The 26,183-nt window shown below is 41.3% G+C and overlaps 2 protein-coding genes, 1 long non-coding RNA gene and 2 other non-coding genes across 7 annotated transcripts; all 5 read right to left on the bottom strand.

Annotated features, from left to right (window-relative positions):
• Nucleotides 1-6,334: 6,334 nt before the first annotated feature.
• On the bottom strand, nucleotides 6,335-8,835 carry LOC124862358. The gene is made up of 4 exons (XR_007036910.1): nucleotides 8,738-8,835; nucleotides 7,698-7,777; nucleotides 6,935-7,538; nucleotides 6,335-6,431 (listed from the first exon to the last, which is right to left on the bottom strand). It is a non-coding gene; the product is annotated as an uncharacterized LOC124862358 (long non-coding RNA).
• A 6,211-nt stretch (nucleotides 8,836-15,046) lies between these two features.
• On the bottom strand, nucleotides 15,047-19,232 carry LOC124862163 (60S ribosomal protein L3). The gene is made up of 9 exons (XM_047355977.1): nucleotides 19,148-19,232; nucleotides 18,500-18,692; nucleotides 17,070-17,238; nucleotides 16,590-16,725; nucleotides 16,205-16,391; nucleotides 15,870-16,132; nucleotides 15,687-15,782; nucleotides 15,485-15,604; nucleotides 15,047-15,180 (listed from the first exon to the last, which is right to left on the bottom strand). Exons 1-9 carry the CDS (start codon nucleotides 19,148-19,150, stop codon nucleotides 15,136-15,138), a joined length of 1,212 nt encoding a protein of 403 aa, XP_047211933.1. The 5' UTR covers nucleotides 19,151-19,232; the 3' UTR covers nucleotides 15,047-15,135.
• On the bottom strand, nucleotides 15,254-15,386 carry LOC124863617. Its single transcript, XR_007037173.1, has one exon. It is a non-coding gene; the product is annotated as a small nucleolar RNA SNORA54 (small nucleolar RNA).
• Nucleotides 16,465-16,558, bottom strand: LOC124863619. The gene has a single exon (XR_007037175.1). It is a non-coding gene; the product is annotated as a small nucleolar RNA U83B (small nucleolar RNA).
• A 980-nt stretch (nucleotides 19,233-20,212) lies between the features above and the next one.
• LOC124863266 (probable mitochondrial glutathione transporter SLC25A39) lies at nucleotides 20,213-26,180 on the bottom strand. Of its 3 annotated transcripts, none has more exons than XM_047357579.1 (12): nucleotides 26,013-26,180; nucleotides 24,673-24,778; nucleotides 24,477-24,536; nucleotides 24,300-24,350; nucleotides 23,838-23,947; nucleotides 23,681-23,748; nucleotides 22,495-22,619; nucleotides 22,245-22,418; nucleotides 21,903-22,012; nucleotides 21,551-21,632; nucleotides 21,378-21,458; nucleotides 20,213-21,297 (listed from the first exon to the last, which is right to left on the bottom strand). In XM_047357579.1, the coding sequence occupies exons 2-12, from the start codon at nucleotides 24,767-24,769 to the stop codon at nucleotides 21,179-21,181; spliced, it is 1,077 nt and encodes a 358-aa protein (XP_047213535.1). In that variant the 5' UTR covers nucleotides 24,770-24,778; nucleotides 26,013-26,180; the 3' UTR covers nucleotides 20,213-21,178. The 3 variants fall into 3 exon arrangements, with proteins under 3 accessions (XP_047213535.1, XP_047213533.1, XP_047213534.1); XM_047357577.1 differs by lacking the exon at nucleotides 26,013-26,180 and adding an exon at nucleotides 25,039-26,006; XM_047357578.1 differs by lacking the exons at nucleotides 24,300-24,350; nucleotides 26,013-26,180 and adding an exon at nucleotides 25,039-26,006.
• Nucleotides 26,181-26,183: the final 3 nt, after the last annotated feature.

Genomic DNA, 26,183 nt, shown 5'->3' with positions numbered 1-26,183 from the left:
TACGGGCCGAGCGGTAGTGCGGAGTACCCAGCCTTCTTGGCATCCCTGTCAGGTGTGCTGGATAGTGCCCCTCCCGGGGACAACATTATTCTGCTGGGGGACTTCAACACCCACGTGGGAAATGACAGTGACACCTGGAGAGGCGTGATCGGGAGGAATGGCCTCCCCGATCTGAATCCGAGTGGTGTTTTGTTACTGGACTTCTGTGCTAGACACGGATTGTCCATAATGAACACCATGTTCAAACATAAGGGTGTTCATCAGTGCACTTGGCACCAGGACACCCTAGGCAGGAGGTCAATGATCGACTTTGTTGTCGTATCATCAGACCTTCGGCCGCATGTTTTGTACACTCGGGTGAAGAAAGGGGCTGAGCTGTTCACTGATCACCACCTGGTGGTGAGTTTGATCCGCTGGAGGAGGAGAAAGCCGGACAGACTTGGCAGGCCCAAGCGCATAGTGAGGGTCTCCTGGGACCGTCTGGCGGACCCCTTGGCCAGGGATGTATTCAACTCCCACCACCGGGAGAGCTTTGACCAGATTCAGGGGGATGTTGGAGAAATAGAGTCCGAGTAGACCATGTTTTCCGCATCTATTGTCAACGGTGCTGCCCGTTGCTGCGGCCGTAAGGTCTGCGGTGCCTGTCGCGGCAGCAATCCCCGAACCCGGTGGTGGACACCGGCAGTAAGGGACGCTGTCAAGCTGAAGAAGGAGTCCTATTGGCTGTGACTGGCTTGTGGGACTCCTGAGGCGGCTGACGGGTACCGTGAGGCCAAGCGTGCCGCGCCCCGGACTGTGGCAGAGGCAAAAACTCGGGCCTGGGAGCAGTTCAGTGAGGCCATGGAGAAGGACTACCGGTTGGCCTCGAAGCGATTCTGGCAAACCGTCCGCCACCTCAGGAGGGGGAAGCAGTGCTTCGCCAACACTGTTTACAGTGGGGTTGGGAGGCTGCTCACCTCCACTGGGGATATTATCGGGCGGTGGAAGGAGTACTTCGAGGATCTCCTCAATCCTGCCATCACGCATTCCCTGGTGGAAACAGAGGCTGGGGACTCGGGGTTGGACTCTTTCATCACCCAGGTGGAAGTCACAGAGGTGGTTAAAAAGCTCCGCGGTGGTAGGGCTTCGGGGGTGGATGAGATCCGCCCTGAGTACCTCAAGTCTCTGGATGTTGTGGGGCTGTCATGGTTGACACGCCTCTTCAACATTGCGTGGCGTTCGGGGACCGTGCCTTTGGACTGGCAGACTGGGGTGGTGGTCCCCCTTCATAAGAAGGGTGACCAGAGGTTGTGTTCCAACTACAGGGGGATCACACACGGCCATCCGATCTCTGTACAAGCGGGGCAGGAGTTTGGTTCGCATTGCCGGCACTAAGTCGGAGCTGTTCCCAGTGCATGTTGGTCTCCGGCAGGGCTGCCCTTTGTCACTGGTCCTGTTCATAACTTTTATGGACAGGATTTTTAGGTGCAGCCAAGGGCCGGAGGGGGTCTGGTTTGGGGACCAGAGGATTTCGTCTCTTCTTTTTGCAGATGACGTGGTCCTGCTGGCCCCCTCTAGCCAAGACCTACAGCATGCACTGGGGCGGTTCTCAGCTTAGTGTGAAGCAGCTGGGATGAGGATCAGCTCCTCCAAGTCCGAGGCCATGGTTCTCGACCGGAAAATGGTGGCTTGTCCTCTTCAGGTTGGAGGGGAAGTTCCCGCCCCAAGAAGAGGAGTTTAAGTATCTCGGGGTCTTGTTCACGAGTGAGGGAAGAATGGAGCGGGAGATCGACAGACGGATCGGTGCAGCTGCCGCAGTAATGGGGGCGCTGTGCCGGTCCGTTGTGGTGAAGAGAGAGCTGAGCCGAAAAGCGAAGCTCTCGATTTACCGGTCAGTCTACGTTCCTACTCTCACTTATGGCCATGAACTTTGGGTCATGACCGAAAGAACGAGATCCCGGATACTAGCGGCTGAAATGAGCTTCCTCCGTAGGGTGGCCGGGCACTCCCTTAGAGATAAGGTGAGGAGCTCGGCCATCCGGAAGGGGCTCGGAGTAGAGCCGCTGCTCCTCCACATCGAGAGGAGCCAGTTGAGGTGGCTCGGGCATCTATACCGGATGCCTCCTGGACGCCTTCCTCGGGAGGTGTTCCAGGCACGTCCCACCGGGTGGAGGCCCAGGGCATGGCCCAGGACACGCTGGAGGGACTATGTCTCTCGGCTGGCCTGGGAGCGCCTTGGGGACCCCCCGGAGGAGCTGGAGGAGGTGTCTGGGGAGAGGGACGTCTGGGTATCTCTGCTGAGCCTGCTGCCCCCGTGACCCGGTCCCGGATAAGCGGAAGACGACAAGTACGAGTATAAATATGCTCTGAAATAGGTATTCAAGCAGATGTTGTGTTTTCCAAGGCAGGAAATAAGGTCATCACTTGTATGCAGGAACAATTTAATGTAATCTTTATTCTTCCAGCCAGGCCTTGTCCACACACGTAGTCCCTCAACTAACTGCCAAGTTGTCTAGCAACATATACAACTTCTGGTTGTCATAATAATGTACAACCAAACATTACAGCAAAGAGTTCCACTTCCAGAAAAACACAAAACATCACCACACATCTCTGGGCAAGAAAGAATAGTAAAAGAAACTAGAAAAAACCCACCTTGGATCTGCAGAGGTAATAAAAGATTTATCGTACATCATAGGGGTTAGGGGTAATTGATTGAATGAAAGTATGCCTTATCAGTCATAAAAAAACCACACAAATTTGGCAAAGTAGAATTCAGGAAACAAACTGTGTTTATTACATTATTTACTGCCTAGGTTAATGATAGTCTATTCCCTTTTTGGATTGTATCTGTTACAGGATGAGCTGGATGACACTGCAACCGTTTGGAACACACCTCATCAGGCCATCCAAAAACATGCAAGTTCCCAGCGGTTGGCCCAATGTGATGTATGCAGTGCCTGAACTCTACAATACAAGAGACTTCCTCGCACCAGTTCAAAATGACCATGTTCAGCTGTGCAGAAATCAATGTGTCTTTCGGCTAACCATACCCTGTGATCCAGATGTATATGACATATGTAATATCCTAATGGCAGAGTCTCAGTTAATAACACCAGCAGATCCATATGAAGCTGTGAACTTATATATGCGTCTGAGAGAGGCCATTAGTGCATTACTGTGATTTTTTCCACATGTTTTCACAGGAAAGAGCTTGCCATTTTAATAGCGTTACACTTGTCTTGGAAACATTGCTATTTGCTTTCAGTTATCAGCATTAAATGGCAAAAGTGAAAATCTGTCAGCTACTGACAGAAATCACAGCACAGACATTAACATGCGTTTTTACTGTAAGTATTATGTACTTAAAAACTAATGGGACATTTTTTTGTTGTATTTTATTTAGTTTTATGGTAAAAGTCCATGCACCTTTGCTTTGGTTATGGTTTATTATTCTGAAGCCTAATTGGATGGTTCCAGTGTGGAATGGTCCCATATATGAATCTTCTACTCATGCTTGCATAGATCTATATTCTATGAGTAGACTGCTTTTGGTTTTTCACCCAAAAATAATTGATCTTTTAATAAAAAGTGCAATTGTATTGTGTGCCTGTCTTTGTTGAATAGGTGTATCCTTTCTACACTTCATTGTTGTATTCACTTCAAGCAGAAGAGTAAACATTTTTATGGGAATATACTTCAATTTAAGAATTCCTGATGTGTTGGATATCTTTTGCAGAAAGCAACATGCACAATTGTAAAATGATGACACTCCATTACTCTCTATTTCAATTCAATTCAAAAATACTTTATTAATCCCAAAGGGAAATTAAATGTTGTTGTAGCTCATTATGCAGGTTTACCAATTTACCAAATTGTCTCAAAACATTGTTGCTATTACTGTTATTGAGTTACACACAACATTGAAAACAAAGTACAAAATCTTATTTTGATTAAACATTTATTGTCAACACTAACATGAAATACAAACACATTGTAAAAAAAAAGACAAAGGTGACAAATTTTATTTTGTGTGTGACGATGCACCCCCATCACCCAAAAAAAACCCCAAAATGGCCACCCAAACCCACAATTTGCTGGGATGTTATGAACATAATGAATTTTGTTTTGTACTCCTTTTCTCTTATGAGGTACACATTTTCCTGTTTACTACTGAACATGGGCTATCTAAATAAAATGTCTGCTGAATTTCACAACCTGATTTAAAAAAACAAACAAGAAATCATTAACAGTAATGATCAAACCTCAGGAGGAACCCATAAATAAAATGATCAAAATCAGAAACAAGCTTTGAATTGTTTGTTCATCACCACATAAACCTTTTGATATAGAACTTTGAAACATTTATAAAGGAATACAACTGTTTAACCAACACAGCATATTATAAACATGGTACATGATAACATTAAAGGCAAGAAAGGAATGGTTTAGTTTACCGAAGGTGTCAAACTAGCTTTTATATGTAAAAGCCTAAATAATGTCCATTAACAGAAAGTTGCTAGCTAAGTTACTGTCAAATTCTGCTCTAAATTCAGGGTAGAAGCTGTATGTTTAAGGCACATCAATGATTGCTCCACATGTGTGTGCAACAGGTCTTCTACCAAAACCTGTTTCAGCATTAAAGGTTACTTTAATTTGTTCTGTGCACAAAACAAAAGACCCTGAGCAAAATCGCAAGAATTTTTCCAGCTTGTGCTGATCTGCATTCTTCATGTATCTCTGCAAGCAGTTAAATGTTGTCTGCTCTTACTGTGACAGGTACAGAGCATCTGTTTGCAGCATGTCAGCAACGCTTTTGTTTGTTGCTTTTTTGGACTCAGGACATCTGCTGTATCTGGAAGATTTAATGCCACATCTTTCCGAGTTTTGGAAAAGCAGTCGATTATGTACTTTGGTTCTTGTAATATGGCTTTATGAGCCATGATTTGGATTGCTGGCCTGATATTTTCCTGAGATGGAATGCTGTGAGCACCCATCCGTGAAAACAAATCCAACAAATTTTCCTCCTCATCCTCCTCCAGTACACCATCAAGGGCCTTCTCGATAGTAATTCGCTCACTGTTAGACAAATACCTTGCAAATGATGACATCAAAACTTCTTCTTCAACAGAGGGAAGACCAAGTAGAGAAGCAACAATGAATGCCTTGGACAACCTGACTGGAATTATGCCATGGTCAATCAGTCTTTTGCCCAAATTCTTCCTAGTGCATGCCACCTATCCTCTGAAAAGTCTGGTCTTAGTTTTGGAACTCTCTCCTCCTCCCCTTCACAAAGCTCCAAGAACTGCTCCCAGAAAGCAGTATAGACTTCCCTGGATACTCAACTGTTGTCAACAACCATCTCATCATTAAATTCCATTTTAATTTAAAATCCATTGCACTTTTGTCCATGAAAACATTGAGAAGGTCATCTAGAATCATGGCATGCCGGATATGTGCATACCTTGTCCCTTTGGGATTTTCCACACCTCCAGTTGAAGATTGAGGTAATGCTAGGTTTTCCACGGATGAAGAGACCATGTCTTGCAGTAAATCTTCTTTTGGAGCCTGGAACATAAAGTACAACTGCACATCTTAGTTTTCATATTTTCTTTTTAATATAATTCTGTTTTTTAAAATTAATAAAAGTACTGGCTTAAAGATAAGGCATCCTAAAGTATTTTTAAAAGGGTGCTTCAGTGTGTGCATAGCTTTTACATTATGTTAATATAAAGTAAACTGTTTCAGTGTGGCCATGTGGGCCTCTGCATACAAAGATATTTCAAGTTTATGAAAGAACATCAAAACATGGATTGAGTAACTTTTTAGTTACTCAAATAGTAACTTTTTGACTTTTCAGTAGTGTAATATATACATGTAAAAAATGCAAATGAAACCTCTGCAGAGGCTATATATTAATTTGAACTTTGCAAAAAAGAAACTTACTTCTGAAAAGCATTCATCATCTGTCTCAGACTGACTGTTCATCAATGGAAGAGTAGATGCAAGATCGCCATCATAATGATCTGACCTCGGCCCTATTTGGACCACTCCGGAATCCTCGGTGTCATCCAGATTATCAATGCTGTTGAAGTTGGACATTATTGTTTGGGTATCTTGAATTGCATCTGGGTTTTCAGTGTTGTCAACTATATAGAAATACTCTATTGTTCCCTGGTTTGATGCATCAGGTGTTGAATGTAAGCCTGGATGCAAAAATTCAACCTCTTCATCAAGGGCATATACTGGACCCTGATGTTCTATAACATCTTGTGAAGCTTGGTGTTGTGGACTCTGGGATGCTTTATCATCTCTCAAAAGGTGCTGCAATGTGCTTGAGTGCCTTGCTTCTCCGGGTGTAGGGCCTTGAAAGTGTATTTTGAAGCTGAGGTCTCAGCAAAAGGGACAGAAAGTCTGTTCTGTTGAGTAGATGTTCTGTCTTTGTTATGAGACTTTAAAAAAAACAGATAGATATGATGAGATTGTGAAATCATAAATAATTTTAGACAAATATGTACTGTACCTTCTTTGAAACCCCAAAATCTTTGCACATTTACTCAAGGTGTACATTTAAGAAAATATTATTTACAAAAGCTTTTTTTTTACTTTAATTGGCACAATTATGACCACAAATCTTAAATTTGACTGAATTTAGAAAGAAGCAAAAGTTGCAGTGATTGCAATATATTATGGATTTATGTTATGGGTCTATTATTAATTGTCATGCACAAATAAACATGCATAGATTCAAAGAGTTGTGTATTTCCGTTAGTCTGAAGTCTTTTAGAATGTTGTATTTTATAAAATGACCAATCTTTCACCATTTCTAGGGTTCAAACTATTTAAGATAAAAAATATTTTGCCAAAAGACATACATTTTCATGTAAATGAAATACCCATCAAATAATCCAATTTTAAAAGGCAGACACAACTGTTTTGTTTAAAAATAAATTACCTGTTCAAACAGCTCTTGGTCCCCTGATGAATCTGAAGAAGGCACAGAATCTTTGGTGCAAAGGTAAAGCCTCAACATTTTAAGTTTACATTGTTCATACAATTCCACAAGTGTAGATTCCAGAGGTACAGTTTGTTTTTTGAAGTCGCACATGTGAAGTCTGTAATGGGTCCCTCTGGTGACAAGCCATCAGGAAAAACCTAATTCTTTGCAATTTGCCTAATCTCTGGAACACTGGTGTATTTTTTTAGTGTCAGATGCCTGGTCCCGCCTCCATTTTTGACCTTACTTGATAAAAATCATCATATTGAAAGTGCAGCCACCCCACTTCAATTCTTCGCTTGGATTTTACTGCATTTGTGTTTTTATGTCTTGCCATTAGACCAGAACTTTCCACAGATGTTTGCTGTCGTTCCCCAGGAGGTGTTTTCCTTTTTGTCCGTCTTGCCTCAATCTTTTGTCGAACTCTATTTAAAACTCCTTCCTTGTTGAAATTTGCTTCCCTCTGTCTACAAAATGAGACAACAGCCAAGCGGTCACCATATGAAGGGATATACTTTGCCCTTTCTTCATCTGTCATAAAACAAATGACCCTTCTGTCAATCTGCAATTAGAAATAAAAAGTGTCAGTTTACTGTAAATACCAACAATACAAACAATGACCAGACAAAATTAAGGTTGAAAAATGAATACATTTACGATTAAATATGGTTAAGTCTTTACGTATTGGAAAGAATGTACTAAAACCTGAATATGTCATTACCTTATCCACTTTCATTTGTTTAATGTCCTCTTCTGGAACATGCCTTGACTGAAGAAAAGTTTTAAGGTCCTCCTCCATGTCTGAATACAATAATTTGGATAATTTAGACCAATTCCACATATAGAATTTGTATTAGCAGAGAAAGCTTTCAATTAATGGCATACTGTACAAAAATGATAAAACTAGCTTTCACATCAAAAAACCTTTGGTGAACAGTCATAATAATTATATTCTGTATTTTATAAAACAAAAATTATATGCGGTTAACATTTGAAGGTGTGTTTGTTTTCATATATTGTAGTTTAGTCATTTTAATTGAGCTTTTAATTTAATTCAATCATGTCATTTTTAATCATTTTTAATACAACTCATTCTCTGGTGTTTATGTAGGCCTAATAATTAACCCAAGGGTTTAAGATAAAACATTTAAATTATTTTATATTTTTTTTACAATAATACGCCATTAACATATATATGATATATATTCACAGAAATTCAAAATCACATAAAAACAATCGGTGGTGCATTTTTTCATCCCTATCTGTCAGGATACTGTCACTGCGTTCTGCTGAAGACGAACATTCACGTATTATGTTTTCAATAAAGCTGTGACCAGTTCTTCCTATTGAAATATACATCTTACACATGCCATTAAAAAAATAAAACGTGACATTTCTTAGTTATGATGAGTTATTGGCAAGCTGTAGGCATGAAACAGTGGAGGATTATTCTGCAGGTGCACTTTAAGTGTTTGAATCTGCATAACCTGGCTATATATACCCGCAAGCCCCCGACAGCTACACCATCTACTCTTTCTGCAACTTATATACACTTCCTCTTTCCAAATGATGGATTGCGCATACACACCCACTTTTCTTTCAGCAAGGGGGCGAAGCATGTGTGTGTGCGTGTCTGAACTACGTGTTCCTCCACCGGAACGTATTATTTGAAAGATGTATGTCGTTGTCATAAATACAACTATAAAGTAACGATATAAATACTGGAAAACATTCGGTATTTGTGTTAACATGAACATTTACCGGTTTGTTTCGTGAGCAGTCATGTCAGGAGTGCTGCTGTCTACGGAGGCCGCGCCGTAGCTGTCTGTTGTCCAACAATGCAGATTGGTCAAGGTGAACTTTTGCGAGCGAACGCAAAAGTATTGCGTGGGAACGCAAAAGACAAAAATCCCCCCATGTCCCCTCGCGGGCTCCGTATGATAATAACTGTCTTTAAGTCTGATTGAAAATCATTTTATTTAAGGCCGATTTCAAAATAAAACTCAATAAATCTCAAAAAAGGGTCTCCCACAAAGTCAGTCAGTCATTTTCTACCGCTTATTCCATAGTGGGTCGCGGGGGAGCTGGTGCCTATCTCCAGCAGTCTATGGGCGAGAGGCGGGGTCCACCCTGGACAGGTCGCCAGTCCATCGCAGGGCAACACACAAACAACCACGCACACACTCATTCATACACCTAAGGGCAATTTAGAGAGACCAATTAACCTAACAGGCATGTCTTTGGACTGTGGGAGGAAGCCAGAGTACCCGGTGAGAACCCACGCATGCACAGGCAACAGTGCTACCAACTGCGCCACCGTGCAGCCTCTCCCGCAAAGTATTGCGAGAAAACGCAAACACTATTGCGTGAGAACGCAAAAAGTATAGCATGGGAATGCAAAACAACTGAACTTTTACAATCTTTTTAGACGAGAATGTAGTTGTGTAAACCTAAAATATCTGTTCACTTTATCAAGATATCGATTAATTGCACAAATGCGCCGATGTGTTCATCCTCTCCAGCTGTCAGCTGACCGGGTGGTTGAGCTGCGCTAAACCCCGAGAGAACAGCTGACTCCCGGCACATTGTTTTCAAAATCCCGCTGAGTTTCCCCAATAAGTGGAAGTTAAACAGATATAATTCAGTCAGATGAAATCTAATATTAATGTTTGGCTTATTTATTATAATAATAGTAATTATTATTATTATTATGCTCTGCAAAAAACGGATTTAAACTTTGTTTCTAAAGTTAATATGTTAGTGTTTAAATTGTTGAAACTTTACAAATAAATTTTAAAAATGGTATTTGTCATCAATGTATTTTATTTTATCTAATGTTGGATTTTTATATCTATGAACAACAATATTTTCAACATTTTAAATGGCTGAATAATGAACAAGATCATAAAACAATAACATTTAAAAACAAAACAGCATTATAAGCCATCAGCAATATGTAAAAGGGTAAATAAAAACCATTTAGTTATTTACAGTAGAGACAACGGTTTTAACCTTCAGGCTCCATTTGTTCGGCTTCACAGCTCTGCGCTTCACGCTAACACAGTTGCTAGGCAACAGAAGTTACATTGAGGTAAGGGCAAGAGAAACTCAGACCGACGTAACACCGGCGGCACACTATGCTAATCTGGCATGTTTCGCTGATAGCTACAGGTAGCATAAGTGTTACTGTTTGACCATCATTTGTTTACATGACGCTGCTCATTTGACTAGATGATTGACATCCGCTAAGCTCATGTATGTTGCACTGCTGCAGCTCAACATGCCGTAAAGGAAGTTTAACCTCATGCGAAACGTAAATCGATGAATCTGTGTTTGATTAATCTGTGGCTATCCTCAAGGACCCGGATGTGTGACACAAAAAAAACTGAATTTTGGAACTGAAATTGAATTACAGACCTGAAAGTAAACGTAGTCAAACTGAATTTTTAATACAACGAAATACATTTTAAAAGCAAATGAATTCAGTTTCACTTTAGTCAAATTTATTTTCAAACCAATACATTTAATTTCAAATTACACAAATACAAATTCAGTTTCTGATGGCACAAGTTTCTTCCCATAAAGAGGACCTCGATCCTTCAGTACAACACCCCACAGCATACATCCAAATCAACAGGGGAGTGTTATGACTAAGGTGTGAATTACATTTAGATTACATTAGAAATGTTTGGGTAATGGTTAGGTTTAGGCTAATTGCCTAGGCTAGACACTGACGGATTTAGTAATAATATTAGTTGAAATGTCCTAATACTGTTAGAAATACAAGTTGTGTGTACGTGTGTGCTATCCTGCAGAAGGACCTCTAGTCCAGTGCTGTGGTAGCAGCTGTTGTTAGTGGGACAGCAGCCAGGTAACTAGGGAGCACACTGGGATAGCAGAGAGGAGGGCCAAGAGTTTGATTCATGTGGATCTGGGTGTAAGTGTGCGCTTGCCTGCACACATGCATGTTGGTGTGCTTTCTGGCATCATGGACGTCCGCTGGCACCAAGTCAGCAGAGGGCCACCCTGCAGAGTGAGGGAAGTGGCTGGACGGTGAGCTGCTGTGGAGTCTGACAGGAGGACAGACTCTGGAGGGGATGACCACAGACTCAGGATCATTATTACACACGATGCAGGCCACAGGCAACTACTACTCCAGCAGAGAGCATGGGTTGATGACTGTAAGGAAGATAAATATGCCTCTGGGCTATAGGTTATGAGCTTTACTTTAACTGCACAAATACGTTGTCTGTTTATGTAATTTGTACAACAATTTGAAATGTTTGGAACACTTCAGTGATGAGAAACTAGTTTTAGTCAGTTGCAATAGCAAAGAAATTGCAATGTGCTGAAATAAAATTCCTTAAAGCAGCATTAAACAGCAATGTTTCCTGGATGTACAGGTTTCAGATGCCTTTAAATGCAAAACGTCTCTAAGGGTGCTCCTGCACATAGATCTTTTCTGTCAGCTGATACTTGAATATGGTGAGGGGGTTGCCCCAGCAGGTGCCAAAACACTTTAGCTCCACAGGTAAATCAGATGTTCTCTACTGCAGATGAAGCCATGCTGTTCTTTGGAGCACTGCAGCGCTGCATCAGTATTCCAGGCCCGTTCAGACGTTCCAGGAACAGACGGGAGACAGTGGCCGCATCCCTGCACCGCTCCCGTCTCCCCAGCAGAGGGCATTGTTTCACACATCCAGAAGTTAAAAGTGAGCCGTACGCTTAATTCATCCCATTTATCTAAATAGCAGCTCTCTTTTCAAAGCTGGATTAAAAGACGTCAGATTAATTAGAAAATGGAAACTGAGTGGGACTCTGGTCTACACAGCTTCTTCAGCAAGAAATATTCTCTGAAACTGTTTTTACTATTAAATATACAATATGCATGTCTTTTCTGCATTCTAACCAGTTTTTTCGGCTCTGATCCCCACAAAGCTTCCCATGACCTCAAAATAGCCTGACAGCACAAAGATGCCAATATCTCGTTCAAAGTGTTACTTAAAATCTGACAGGTTTATGTCAGACATTAAAACATATCTGAATGTGATGCAGATAAACAACTGGGGCAAAGCTTTCCACTTTCTGGAAGAGTTCAGTTAACTTAGAATACAGGGTTAAGAAACTGAGACCCAGGTTTCAGGGGCCTATAAAATTATAGAAAACTGTTTGGATAAAACTAGCTTGGCACCAATAAATGTCTCCAGTGAGAATCAAATATCCCATTAATCAATTTTGACAGACATGTCTTAACAAATGAACTGAGAACCTTCTGCTTCCCCTGTTCAAGTTAATCTTCTACCTCATGTCAAGGAAGCTACTGCAGAAAAAGACAAAATCTGATCAGCAGGCCAGGATTTAGCCAGTCAGTATAAACCTACACAAGTGAAAACCATAGTCCACTTCAAATTATTGAAATTCTTGGTTTTTGAAGATCTTATGTCTACCGTTGCTTTCAGAGTTGCAACTTCATACTAACCATTGAACAGTGCAGTCAGATTCAGTTATTTATTCAAATTGGATAAAAAGTTTTTCTGTCTAAGGAAACCCAGCAGATTGCATCCAGTCAGTGACTTGCAGCATTCCCTCCTCCTGGATGAGCATGTAGAGACAGTGGACAGTCACTGGCGTTGACTTTGCAGCAATCCCTCATACTGAGCATGCATGTAGCGACAGTGGAGAGGAAAAACTCTCTTTTAACAGGAAGAACCCTCCAGCAGAACCAGGCTCAGTGTGAGCGGCCATCTGCCACGACCGACTGGGGGTTTGAGAGAACAGAGCAGAGACACAAAGAGAACAAAGAAGCACTGATCCAGGAGTACTTTCTATGGGAAGGAAAAGTAAATGTTAATGGATGTAGCTCCTTTAGTTGTTTCACCTTGAAAGAAAGAACAGATCAACTCTGAGCCAGTTTTCAAGGTTAGAGTCTGAAAGAGAGCACATATAATTAGTTACAGTAAAAGCTCAGTCAATCGCCATGTCTAGGAGAGAGAAAGGGTTAAACACTAAAAGACAGGGCCATGTGGATCATCGGTAGAGGGTGAGCATTAAGTTGTTGCCAGCAGAAGCTTGGACAATGCCCCTCTCCAGAAAGGGGTCACAGGTAGACACAGAGTCAGGCCAGGTGTAGCTTCTAGGAAGAGAAAAGAGAGAGAACATAAAGTTAAAAGGTGAAATAACAGCAAATAATGCAAAATTGGAGAGTAGTGTGAGAATGTAGCGAAGAGACTGAAAGTGGTCATTATGTCCTCCAGCAGTCTAAGCCTATAGCAGCATAACTACAGAGATAACTCAGGATAACCTAAGCCACTCTAACTATAAGCTTTATTAAAAAGGAAAGTTTTAAGCCTAGCCTTAAAAGTAGACAGGGTGTCTGCCTCACGAACTAAAACTGGGAGCTGGTTCCACAGGAGAGGAGCCTGATAACTAAAGGATCTGCCTCCCATTCTACTTCTAGAGACTCTAGGAACCACCAGTAAACCTGCAGTCTGAGAACGAAGTGCTCTGTTAGGAACATATGGACCAATCAGATCTCTGATGTATGATGGAGCTAAATCATTAAGGGATTTACAGGTCCTTCTCAAAATATTAGCATATTGTGATAAAGTTCATTATTTTCCATAATGTCATGATGAAAATTTAACATTCATATATTTTAGATTCATTGCACACTAACTGAAATATTTCAGGTCTTTTATTGTCTTAATACGGATGATTGTGCCATACAGCTCATGAAAACCCAAAATTCCTATCTCACAAAATTAGCATATTTCATACGACCAATAAAAGAAAAGTGTTTTTAATACAAAACACGTCATCCTTCAAACAATCATGTAGTTATGCACTCAATACTTGGTCGGGAATCCTTTGGCAATGAATCTAAAATATATGAGTGTTAAATTTTCATCATGGAAAATAATTAACTTTATTACAATATGCTAATATTTTGAGAAGGACCTGTATATAGTAAAGAGAATATGCCCAAGTACTGAACCCTGTGGTACTCCACAATTAACCCTGGAGTTTAGAGATGATTTATCATTTACATGAACAAACTGGAATCTGTCAGACAGATAAGATTTAAACCAGCCTAGCGCTGTTTCCCTGATCCCTACAGCATATTTCAGCCTTTTTAAGAGAATATTATGGTCGACTGGATCAAATGCAGCACTGAGATCTAACAGAACCAGAACAGACACAAGTCCATTATCTGAGGCCATAAGAATATCATTAGTGACTTTCAGCAGAGCTGTTTCTGTGCTACGATGAGCTCTGAAGCCTGATTGAAACTCTTCAAACTGGTCATTGCTGTATAAATGTTCACACATTTGATTAGCAACTATTTTCTCAAGAATTTTAAATAAGAATGGAAGATTGGATATAGGTCTGTTATTTTTCAAGTCATCTCGATCAAGCGAAGGTTTAAGTAAAGGTTTATTTACAGCTACCTTAAAAGCCTGTGGTACATATCCAATTACTAAAGATAGATTAATCATATCTAAAATGGGGCTGGTAATCAGAGGGAACACTTCCTTAAATAATTTGGTTGGGATTGGGTCTAACAGACAAGTTGAAGGTTTAGATGAAGCTAATATTTCTGATAACTCAGGAAGCTCCACAGGATCAAAACAGTTCAAACACAGATCAGGTTCTACAGTTATTTCCAATGTTGTCTCACTTGCTGAGGATGAAGTAATCATCTTCAGGAGTATGTCAAAGATTTAATTTTTAATAGAATCAATTTTATTTAAGAAGAATCCCATAAAGTCATGACTGCTGAGAGAATGGATGGCTCAACAGAGCTATGACTCTGTGTAAGTTTAGCAACTGTACTAAAGAGAAACCTAGGATTATTCTTGTTTTCTTCTATTAATAATAGGTTTGTTAATGTTTCACCACCAAAACATTGACAAGCTTGCAGCAGACCCCTCCCTACATACAGACAAGCACCCAGTTTTGGTAAAGGCAACAGAACTATCATCTCCACAGCATTTATAATGACACTTATAGGTTGAAACAGAACCTCAGATCCAGGGTTTATCAGTTCAACTAAAAAAAAAAAAGAACTTGTTTTATTTTTCCAGTTTTTATTAAACTCTGCAGAATAGTAGAGATGTTTACAGTCGACACAGCAGAGACTTCGCTTGCAGTCAGAGTCTTCAAACAGTCTCCTCCTTGGCAATGCGGTCCTTCTTGAGGGGACCCTGTGGAAGACAGAAAACTGGACCAGTCAGTCATGCCTCTGTATGACAGAATCTGCTTTGGGCTCAGAGCAGCCGGTGTTTCCAGAGAGTGAACAGGGAGCCAGCACAAACAGGCACTGCTCCCCTGCCTCACTGGAGATCACTGTGGCACTGGAATGGAACCCAGAGTTCACACTGAAGGCTGAACCAGGTTACGAACAGTGCAGAGCAACTATTGGCACCATGTTCTCAAACATGGGCAAATTTGTGTGTTTTAGTCTGAAGCTTACAAAGAGTTTACCAAGAAGAAAAATTAAAATCTTACCATGAAGACCTTCTTCTCCTCCACGGTCTGGAAGCGGCCATGACCAAACTTGGAGGTGGTGTCGATGAACTTGAGGTCGATCTTCTCCAGAGCACGGCGGCTGGTCTGCACCAGCAGGGACTAAAGAAGAAATATTTTAAGTTCAAATTTCTCAGTTTCATCTGTGCAGTCATGATTTCTTAAAAGGATGCTTCCCCCTCACCTTGCGCAGAGTCAGCACCCTCTTCTTGGTTCCCACCACACAGCCCTTCACCATGACAAAGTCGTTGGTCACCTCTCCATAGTGAACAAATCCACCCTGTGAACCGAAGACAACTGAATGACAAAGTTCACCTTGATTGTTAAATAGTATTAAAATCATAGGTGTATATGAGGGGTCCCTTACCAGGGGATTGATGCTCTTGTTGGTCAGATCGTACTCCGTGGAGGCGTTGTTCTTCACCAGTTTTCCGTCTTTGGTGTGGTAGCCCAGGCCGATCTTGTAGATCTTCTTGTTGATCTCTGTGCGGTGGTGGTAGCCCTTCTGACCGGCACGGGCTACAGAGAAAGCCACGCGGGCCGGATGCCAGGCGCCGATGCAGGCAACCTTACGTAGACCACGATGGGTTTTGCGGGGAAGCTTCTTTGTGTGCCAGCGGCTGGTAACACCTAAAAAAAGAACAAAGATTTACCCTCCGAGGTCTCTCTGAAGACGATTCGAGTCTTTATCAAATAGCTTACCCTTGTAGCCATGACCCTTTGTAACACCAATCACATCAATCATCTCGTCCTGGGTGAAGACATTGTTGACAGGTACTGCCTGCTCGAGCTTCTCACGGGCCCAGTCCACCTTGTCAGAGATGGTGCCTCCATTCAACTGCACCTCCATCAGGTGAGACTTCTTCTGCCTCAGAGGCAACAGGCGCATCTGCAAAGTAACAAAGTTGTTAGTACAAAAGATGCACTAATTTATTGTTCCAGTAAAAACTCAGTTTACAGCCGTGTAGTCTCAGAAGGAAGGCAGCATGGAAGACATCCTCATGAATATCGGGCGCCATGCCTGACGCAAGTTCCGTGGTCTCATCACTGACAAACACAGGACTTCCTTTCAAAGGAAAATACCAACCTGTGTGTGGGCGATGACTCTGATGACCTGGCAGTATTTCTTCATGGCAGCAAAGTCTTTCTCCAGCTGCTTCTTGCCCTCCTCATCCTGCCATTTCTTGCAGTACTTGGTGAAGGCCTTCTTCTTGGATTTGTACCTGAGACCAGCAAGCAAAGCAAAGGTTGGCACAGGTCCCTCATAACCCCCCAAATGGGGCCAGCGGAGGAACACTGTGCATAGCTGCAAGCCCTCCCATCTATGACGAGGGGCTGGATCAGCTTTAAAAGCATTTTGGCTCATGGCTCAGTTTCTAAGAAGCACTTTCCACTGGCCAGAGGAGCCCGGAGCTCATCAGGGCAGACATCACCTGAGCGGAGCTGCCACAGGGGGCCACCGTTCATGTTAGACTCGCTCAGTGAAAACATTGGTTCTGGTTCATTTCCACTGGCAACTAACATCTGCTTCAGAAACGCAACCTGTACAGTTCTGGCTCATACTCACCAGTTCTTGTAGAAGCGACGCTTGCACTCATCACTCATGTGTTCAGCAAAGATGGTTTTAAAGGACCGCAGGCCGTGTGGGGTGTTGACGTAGCCCACAACTCCGACCACCATCATGGGAGGAGTCTCCACAATGGTCACGGCCTCAACCACTTCTTTCTTGTTAACCTCTGCGTTGAAATAAAAACATCAATCTCATCTTAAAACACAGATTTCCATATTTTACTGCACTGACTGCATAGGCTGCACTCAGGACTCGACATTCAGCAAGGGGGTATAAACCCATTATGTCCGCCCGTCGAAGGTCTCATCACAGGCAGACGTCTGCAGCATCAAATGCTTTCATAAAGAGCCATTTCACTGCATTTAGAACCCTGAACTGCCTCTGATCAATTGTGGCTCAAAACCAAAGTAGGAGTCTACATGCAGGATTACATGGGGCCATTAATCCTGGGGTGGGAGATTAAAACATAATGTTATAACAGAATTGGACCAGTTTAATTTAAGTACCTACAGCAAAACTTTAACACTGATGCAGATTGATTTAAGTATTAACTTCATCCCAAAAGAGACTACACTGCCACCTCAGATTTTTGCTCAAATATGTAATTCTAATTAAAAAGGCAAGAGCATTACTGAGGGCACAGCAAATACAATATTATACAACTAATTTTATGCAGCAAGAGAGGAAGTTCAAGTTATGTGTTCAAGACTGGAACTGCCATTTACATGCAAGCATATTTCCATCCACATGTCTGCAGCTGCAATTTGCCCCTGCAGTGTCTTGATTGGTGAACAAGGTTGGTCACAATTTCCCAATGCAAGCATGCATAGAATCACTCCATTTACACCCCCATTGCTGCTAAAAGCAATGGCTGATCAAACAATATTCAGATACCTGAAAGTCTAAAAATATTTTACAAGAAGAAACGTGACTTATAACTTTCACAAGTCAGTTACCCCACTTTTACTCTAACCACTTATTAGGCTGAAACACTTAAACGTGACAACAGGAAAAACTTATTTAAATAAAACTTGTTATTTTAAAAGATAAACATTCTCTGAATTTCAGCTTTAAAAAAATCACTGCAGATTTGGTGGCATCTAGAAGTTATACCATTTCTAAAAATGAAGTAATCCATTGTGACAAATTACTTGGAAATGTTTTTTAAAATAAACTCATGCTATTTTAACTACAGATTTGTTCACAAGACAATCATTCAAAAAGCTAAAACCAGCAAAGGGAACCTCTGGTCAGTTCTGTATAATTTAGCGCTTTATTAAAATATTTCAGAAGAATCTGCTATAAAAGCAGAGAAATGGCCCTTTACTGTAATATCCAGCTGGATGCCACCTCCAGTTCTGGACATTTGAAGCATCTCAATTAAGCAGTTTTCATTATTTTGGACTCCTGGAAAGAACAAGGCTTACTTGAGCCGGGTCGGTCCACCTCTCGAACAATGTGAGTCATGCCGGCCTTGTAGCCCAGGAAGGCGGTCAGGTGCACGGGCTTGCTGGGGTCATCCTTGGGGAAGCTTTTAGCCTTACCGCGGTGACGGCGGCTCCTTTTGCGGGGCAGGAAGCCCAGTGATCCGTGTCGCGGAGCAGAAAACTTACGGTGGGACTGTAAAGTAAAATTCGGATAAGTTAGCTTCCGAATAGATCCACATTTTGAACCTAAATTTAATAAACTGATTTGATTCGGGATACTGGCGTCTCCCATGCTGTTAGTCCCACTTAACTTTATTCCTTATAACTCTTAATACACAAACCTCTTACATGTTTACTTATATCTGTACATTAGATCAAGCTCAATATTTATCAAGTTTTTTATTATCTACTCTAAACGTGTCTTTCAGGCCTGGTTTAAGCAGCCATCTTGGGTCCACAGTCGCTGGGCTGTCGGCACATGCACCTCGAAATGTTGAACATGTACAATCAAATGACAAGAAATATCCTTAGAAATGTATTGAAAAACATAAACAAAGACGATCTAGAGTCTCCTATGTGAAGAACGATGACCGATGGGTAAGATTAACAATGGATTAATGGTTACACGACAAGCAGAAGACATCTCACCATTTCGTCTCCCGTCCGATTGAAAGAGACCTGTAGTTTGGCCAACTACCAATATATAGCGCAGGAACTATCGCGTGAATCTGCGTGATTATGTTCTAAACAGTCCCGCCTCCTTAAAACACTCGACGTTTAGCCACTTTGTGTCGCTGTTCAGTTAGACAATAATTACACAAATACCAGCTAAATATAAGTTCTCAATTATTAATGAAACGATTTATTTTAAATAAATGTTAGTATCGTAGCGGCGCCTTTATTTGCTGTTACTTTTCTAAAGAATAAACATCAATTAAAGCAAAAACAGTTTCCAACATTTGAAGCTAGGTTTATTCACACCCTATTTTCACATTTTGACACAGCAAACGTCAATGTATTGTGAGTTGTTAGGGCTTGATAGTACATGATGGTATTTAAATATAAATTTATACATGGCTTTAATTTTTTAAAACAAAACCTGACGTTTCGTCTGCATATGTATCCAACACCCTTTAATCAGATACCCCTAAATCAAATCTAGTGCCACCGATTGTCTTCAGAAGTCACCTTAGTAGTAAGAGTCCATCTGTGTGTAATAAACTATTATTATAAATACAGCTGTTCTGTGAAGGCCTCTGAGGTTTGTGACAAAATATTAGGGAACAAACAGCATCATGAAGACCAAGGAAGACACTGTCAGGTCAGAAATAAAGATTCACGGTTCAGGTGGAACTTCTGACGGCGAATGGGGGATCAGATGAGAGCAAAAACCTTGCATACTATCCCCACATCGAATCATGGTGGTGGCAGCATCATGATTTGGGGATGCTTTTCTTCAGGAGAAACAGGGACGTTGGTTAGAATGGATGAGAAGGTGGATTCAATACAATTTCATGAATGCATGATAAAAAAAATTTTTTTAAAGTTGCTATGAATCCACATTTCCTCACTTCCCCATGATATCCTAAGATGATTTTTTTCAACATATGTTGCCCTACAGTGCATATAATCTTATATGTACCTCCTACAAAATATATATATATAACTGTTTAGCACATAAAACTGGAAAAAAGTCACTCCTTGCACAAAAAATCAGGTTGTAACGTTTTAATACTATTTCAATCTTATAAAACAGGAATATTTACATCCTTCAATTAAAGGCTGACATTTCCTTGCGTTAAGGTTCAGTTGCTAAAATATTCACTCACCAGAACACCACATTATGTGAATCATCCATTTCCTGAGGTCTCAATGAATCCAAATAATTCATATAAATTCATGCAACAGTTGCCCTATTGCTCTTTCCTGAACGAATTAAACCCTACTGTGAAGTCCTCTTCGGCTAGCTTGAAAGGTTGCTTTGGGAGGTGTGTGTATCTTCATAAATTAAGGTGTTGCATGTCATAAACTGTGACATGTTTCCAATATACATATGAATGTAATGTTCTGCCTCTATTTTTTCTCAAAGGTTTTTTGTTGCATATGAAAAATAATTAAACAGGCATTCAAAATATTTTTATGTCATCTACACAGCAGATGGTTGCTAAAAAATGTTCATGTTTTACTGCAACAGGACAACGGTTCACGTAGTAATGTGAGTGAGGGGTGAAGGATCTTATCTGGACTCTGCACTGAAAAGAAACCGACTTCAGTTTATCTGGTTCATGCTACAGTACATATCAAGTTGCAGTCTTTATTCATTTGTACTCCTGACATCCACACTCGGTAACGGTCTCAGGTTTAAAGATGCCTCAACACATTCAGCCCAAATCTCTGCATTTATGCATTGAAACTTGTCTTCCAACGTTTAATAAATGTTCTCAAAGTGGCATAAAATGAAGTCTTTCAGGATCCAGGCTCAGTAAGACGACTCATTGCAGTGAAGGTTTCAGGCGTGTCAATTATTTTTTGGAGAACCAGTCTGCACATCCTTCCATAGACCAGAAATCCTCATGTTTAATGTCTTATGAAAGAAAAACTAGATCCAGGCCAGCCTGTTCTTGTTTTGTCTGAAGGGAAAGCATGTTTTCCACATAAAACGCCCCCTGCTGGCAGAGTTCATACTTCCAGCCGCTGTCGATCAAGGTTCGCCTTTTGGAAGAAGGCCTTCCCGAACTCATAGCTGCTGATCATTACAGCACAGGCTGGGGCGACTTTGATCACTCTGGGCATGAAACCTAGAGACAAAATATATATATTTTCACCCTCTGGCAAAGCAAACAAGATAATTTTATTTAACATATGACACTTCGCGTACCTGCAAAGAGACCTCTGTAACCCAACTCACACCAGATTTCCTTCATCATGTGCCATGTGGAAATGGTTCCCTTTTTGGAAACTGTAAACAAGTAACATCAGATTTATTTTAGAACAAAATAACAAAAAAAATCGCCAGACATATTTGTGAGATTAGCATGTATAAACACAGACCTCCCAGAGACTCCATCTCTCCCAGCCGAATCTGCCTTCGAGTCTTCACAACGTCAAATGGGAGCGTCAGGATAGCAGCAATCTGAACACAGACACACACACAGACTCTGAAGAATAATCCGGCAAGATGGACAGAACTTTTGGGAAATGTGATGGCGGGAACAAAGTCTGGAAGTACAGATATTTGATCAAACTCAAGTTTCTTTTTCCTCATTATTTCAGACCTGGAAATCAAACCAAATTCTATACTTTCCCAGCCTGTGTAGGAACCTTGCTACCATTTAGGAGTAATTTAAAGTGGTGCAACGGAGCCTAACTGGGATGTGTGTTAACACTACTGGTGACTACTCACGGCTCCAGAAACAGCTCCTGCAGTAAAGCTGATAGAAAAGTTGGCCTTTGGCGTTGCGTATTGTTCACACAGCTGGGCCTTCACCAGTTCGTAGTTAAACCAGTACAAAGCTGGAAGAACAAGACAAACGGCGTTACTACAAAATATTGGCAGAGAATGCTGCACTAAACGTCTGAAGTTAGTTACACTAATTTATCCACAACTGCAAACTAATTTTAACGAGTTCAAAAGGAATTATGTTGAAGAAATCCTCTAAAGATGAAAAGAACAACCCTCTTTTCTTAATTACATTTTACTCTTTAGGTGGCTATTAATGCAATTAAAGATGCCAATGTATCTCACCAGAAAAAGGCACATCTCTGAGAACGGTGGGTCCCCAGCCCCTCCACATTGACAGCAGGCCGCCCTGGGCCACAGCCGAGCGGATGCACACCTGCAGCTCGCTGTAGGTCAGCTTTCTGGACTGCATTTTGGTCCTGACCAGCTCCAGAGGGCTGATTACCGTCACAGCTCCCACTATAACACAAATGTTGCAGTTAAAGACAACAGGAAACACCAAGGAGAGTTGCTCCAGGTTTTTTCTTCCTCTTACATCTGGCAAGACCTCCAGCAAGAAGAGGAACATGGCTGCCCTGAAGACCCAGACCGAACCACAGGAAGTCCCTCAGCTGGTCGTAGCAGGTGAAGTAGATGACTGTGGCTGGAACTGCCATGACCCTTCAGACACATAAACAAACATAAAAATAAGCAGTCCTGTGCATCATGTCGGTAAAATATTTTTAGATATAAAACGTACATTTGTCAACAGTGTCAAACAGATATAACAGTCTGCAGGAACAAACAGGTTTCCAATATTAGAAATAAATATTGTATGAGCCTCAATACTTAAACCTAGATGTTCAAAACCAGAAGTTCACCAATAAATAGAACGTCATGGAAATGAGATCTTTTGAGTTTTCTTCTGGCTTAATCTGACTAAAGAAGACAACCAGTACGTACAGGCACCTGGGGGTTGGTGTATAAGATGCTCTGACTGAGAGGATAGCAGTATCATTAGGTTTTTTTCCCGTTTAGAGACTAGGATGTTATCCTTATGCAGAGAATCCTCTGCTCCAAGCTTTGATGCAGTATATCATGTTTGTGCAATCCCCAAAATACAATTTATTATCCGCTAACACGTAGTGGGATAGTCTACAAACGTACCACTTATTCCTGGAAATAAGATCTCATAAAGAAACCACACTAAGAATTAAAACCATTTAGGAACAGACCAAGATGTTCATGATTACAAGAACCCAAATTATAAAAAAATCTTTACCTAAATGGCATCGCTGCACAGTCATAAGCATTTATCTGTCTCATTAAATCCGACACTTGTCTGAGAACGTTTGCTCCGAGGACGAACCTGCTGATTGGACAAACATTTCAGCCAGCCCAGCCCTCCCCTTCGCCTTGTTTTCTTGTCAATCCCTGGAATGTTTCCCAATAATCAGGAAAAATAGAATCTGGACCTTTGAAATATGTATAAAAATGAAACATGCAAACAAAAAAGAGCTGTATTGCACTTAAATAAAACAGTGACGTGGAGAAGCAGCAACTGATTCAAAAATAGATATAAAATATTATCTTGTGCATAAATATGGAGAAGACAGTGATGAACAAGGAATTATAAACGGAAGTAATAGAAATAGACTCAGAGCTTAATTCAAAATCAGAGGGGCAGATTTAACAGGTTTTCAAAAACTCCTGCTTAGCTTCAGCTTTTAAGACACACTCACAGTGTTGGAGGCAGCCCACTCCACAGAGACCAGAGTCCTTCATGGCGGGTGATTTTCACAAAGGCATCCTGTGTCAAAAAACAAAAACATCTCAATCAATTATGCAGATATTACAAATGATGAGAAAAACAAATGTTGCAAATGTGATGCTACTCACCAGAGTGCCACTGAAATGTGTTGGTTTTCTGTACCAGTTGGAGCAACTTGTTCCATTCTGACAGACGTAGATGTGATCCATCAATCCATTGCAGTACAGAAAGCACTTCCCTGCAGAGAACAAGCAGCAGTCAAAAAAGAGAAAGAAGAGCACGCTCATCCATGACCCCAATGACCACCTATAATTACTCATTAACCTCCATGTTTATTTTTTTCCGATTTTGTATCTCACAATATTAAAGTTGAAACAACAAACACGGGGCAATGGCAATGACACTCAGAAGATAACATCAGGGATGTCCTTGTACAGTTTATTTTGGGTTGATTAGTGACCACTAAGCACCTAAACCATAAGAGGTTATTTTAGCTTCACAAGCAGAAAGTGTTTATCTAGCATGTGGCTGAACAGAAATACATTTTTCAAATAGGCTCCAGTGTGCTGCTGCTGCAGGTCAATACTCACATTTGGAAGAGCGGCGGACGCCAACCCATGGAGCAGATTCACTGCCTAAAGCTAGAGACCAAAGCCGATGTGGAGCAGAAGGAAGGCAGTATAGAGGGGTTAGTTTAAAGTGCAAAAGCAGTTAGATACAAGTCATCCTAATGTGATACAAAGCCACACAATAACAGTTTTCTCTACCTTGGTGGAAGGGTGCCTGCTGAGCCTGCAGCCTTATCTTCACAACATCCAGCGGTGTGACTGTAAACAAAGCCACTCATTCAATCACAACAAGACAGAAGCAGCAGAACTAATGCAAATGAAAAAAACAAAAAAAAAACAACAAACAAAGTGCAAAACTCTACGGCTCTTGTTCTCTTTGTTTCTATAATCTAACCAAATAGAGATGTGAGGAGGGCTCCAGTGCCAGAGGCCAGCATCTGCTGCACTGGAGAGATCGCAGCCACAGGGCCGCCAACGGTCCGCTCCCCCATCCTGCCCACCTGTGTCAGACCAAACATACAAACATACGAAATAGCAGGTCACAGCCGTAAAAATCATGCACTGTCACCATCAATTGGTGCAACGAAATGCTGTGCAATGCAGGAGGAGTAAACAGATCTGCAATCTAAAGCAGAGTTTGTGAATGGACATCTAAAAGACAAGAGATACCTACTCCTAAAATGTCCAAAATGTGTCCATGACAGCCAAACAAAGCTGAGAAGAAAGCTTTAAACAAACAGCACTAACTGATCATAATTACCGTGCATTGAAGCCAGACGTGCTTTTTTTTTTTTTTACTGAGCAGGGTATGTCTAGGTGGAGTTGTCCAGACAAGGTCCTTGAAGCATTTTGATAGCTTATCTTTAACTTGCATGCTGCTTCCAATCTCACCCTGAGCCACAACTAGAGACAACCGTCTCAAACCGGTTTCCCCAAAGGGGTGGAGGAGGGTGTTCTGCGTTTCCGTTGGCCTGTCCACTTCCTGGAGTCTAATATACCGAAATGTGGCCATTACAGCCACATGGGGCATAGTGTTTGACCAAATGAGACAAATTCCTTTAACAGTGACACAGGGTTCAGCGTGTTTTTACGTTAAAAGCTGCATAAACTGCACGGAAGTCTCCTACGATCCACGACCAAATAAACTCTAGCCTTACGTCGACCGGATGCACGTTTGTTATATAAATCCACAGCCTGACTTCATCATAGATTGGATTAAAGCTTCAGTATTTTTCGTGCATGAAATTCAGCAGCTGAACACTATGTTCCTGCTCGCGAGGCTGAAGTTGGCGTCCGGTTGATTACGTATAAGGACAGTTTCACAGGTTTTAAGAAAGCTGGCCTTAGGGTGTAGTTCAGAACCTAAAACATAAACACTGTAATAAAGAAAAACCAGATACATTCCAATAACATTGTCCAAGACGGATGAGTCAAAGTATTTTATTTTTTGAAATAGAACGAAGTCCTTAAAAACAGTAATCAAACTGAAGCCAACTTCAGTGTCTTTTTCGGTATTTTAGCATCAATTGTAATAAAACTATACGCACAGTAGAGGTGAGCACGAACACTTAGTTTCAGACCAAATCCAATAATCTAAAAACTGCACTGAGTCTGACTTCTTAACATATGGGTGTTTTGTTAACGGCTAACTGCAGAACGCTGATGAGCTCGGTAGCCATCTTGCTTTTATAAGCTCCGATGCTTCACTATAAATGATGAGCTAACGTTACCCACCTCTTACTTTAGCTGCCAGCCTTTTTCTGAAACATAGGTGTCTTCACCCATGTCTGTTACTCAGTCTGCGGTAAATCAAGTTATTCAGGTACTCCATTGCAGGGGCATCCTGAGTCCAAAATGTTATCAAAGCCTGGCCTCACTACACATCACTCACTTACCCTTAGAGCA

The sequence above is a fragment of the Girardinichthys multiradiatus genome, chromosome X (assembly GCF_021462225.1).
Source record: "Girardinichthys multiradiatus isolate DD_20200921_A chromosome X, DD_fGirMul_XY1, whole genome shotgun sequence".
In the NCBI taxonomy this organism is placed as follows: Eukaryota; Metazoa; Chordata; class Actinopteri; order Cyprinodontiformes; family Goodeidae; genus Girardinichthys; species Girardinichthys multiradiatus.
The sequence above is the reverse complement of the archived record's forward strand: the minus strand, read 5'-3'. Positions and strand labels throughout refer to the sequence as shown.

What these genes read in the sequence shown, in the direction of transcription:
- LOC124862163 (XM_047355977.1), bottom strand. An exon ending in GAGTCATCGCCCACACACAG is followed by an intron (nt 16,392 to 16,589) that starts GTTGGTATTTTC and finishes GTTACTTTGCAG; the next exon opens with ATGCGCCTGTTGCCTCTGAG. An exon ending in AAAGGGTCATGGCTACAAGG is followed by an intron (nt 16,133 to 16,204) that starts GTAAGCTATTTG and finishes TTCTTTTTTTAG; the next exon opens with GTGTTACCAGCCGCTGGCAC.
- LOC124863266 (XM_047357577.1), bottom strand. Translation starts at nt 25,308, where the DNA reads ATGCCCCATGTGGCTGTAATGGCCACATTTCGGTATATTAGACTCCAG. An exon ending in ACGTCTGGCTTCAATGCACG is followed by an intron (nt 24,779 to 25,038) that starts GTAATTATGATC and finishes GGTCTGACACAG; the next exon opens with GTGGGCAGGATGGGGGAGCG. An exon ending in TTACAGAGGTCTCTTTGCAG is followed by an intron (nt 21,298 to 21,377) that starts GTACGCGAAGTG and finishes TTTTGTCTCTAG; the next exon opens with GTTTCATGCCCAGAGTGATC.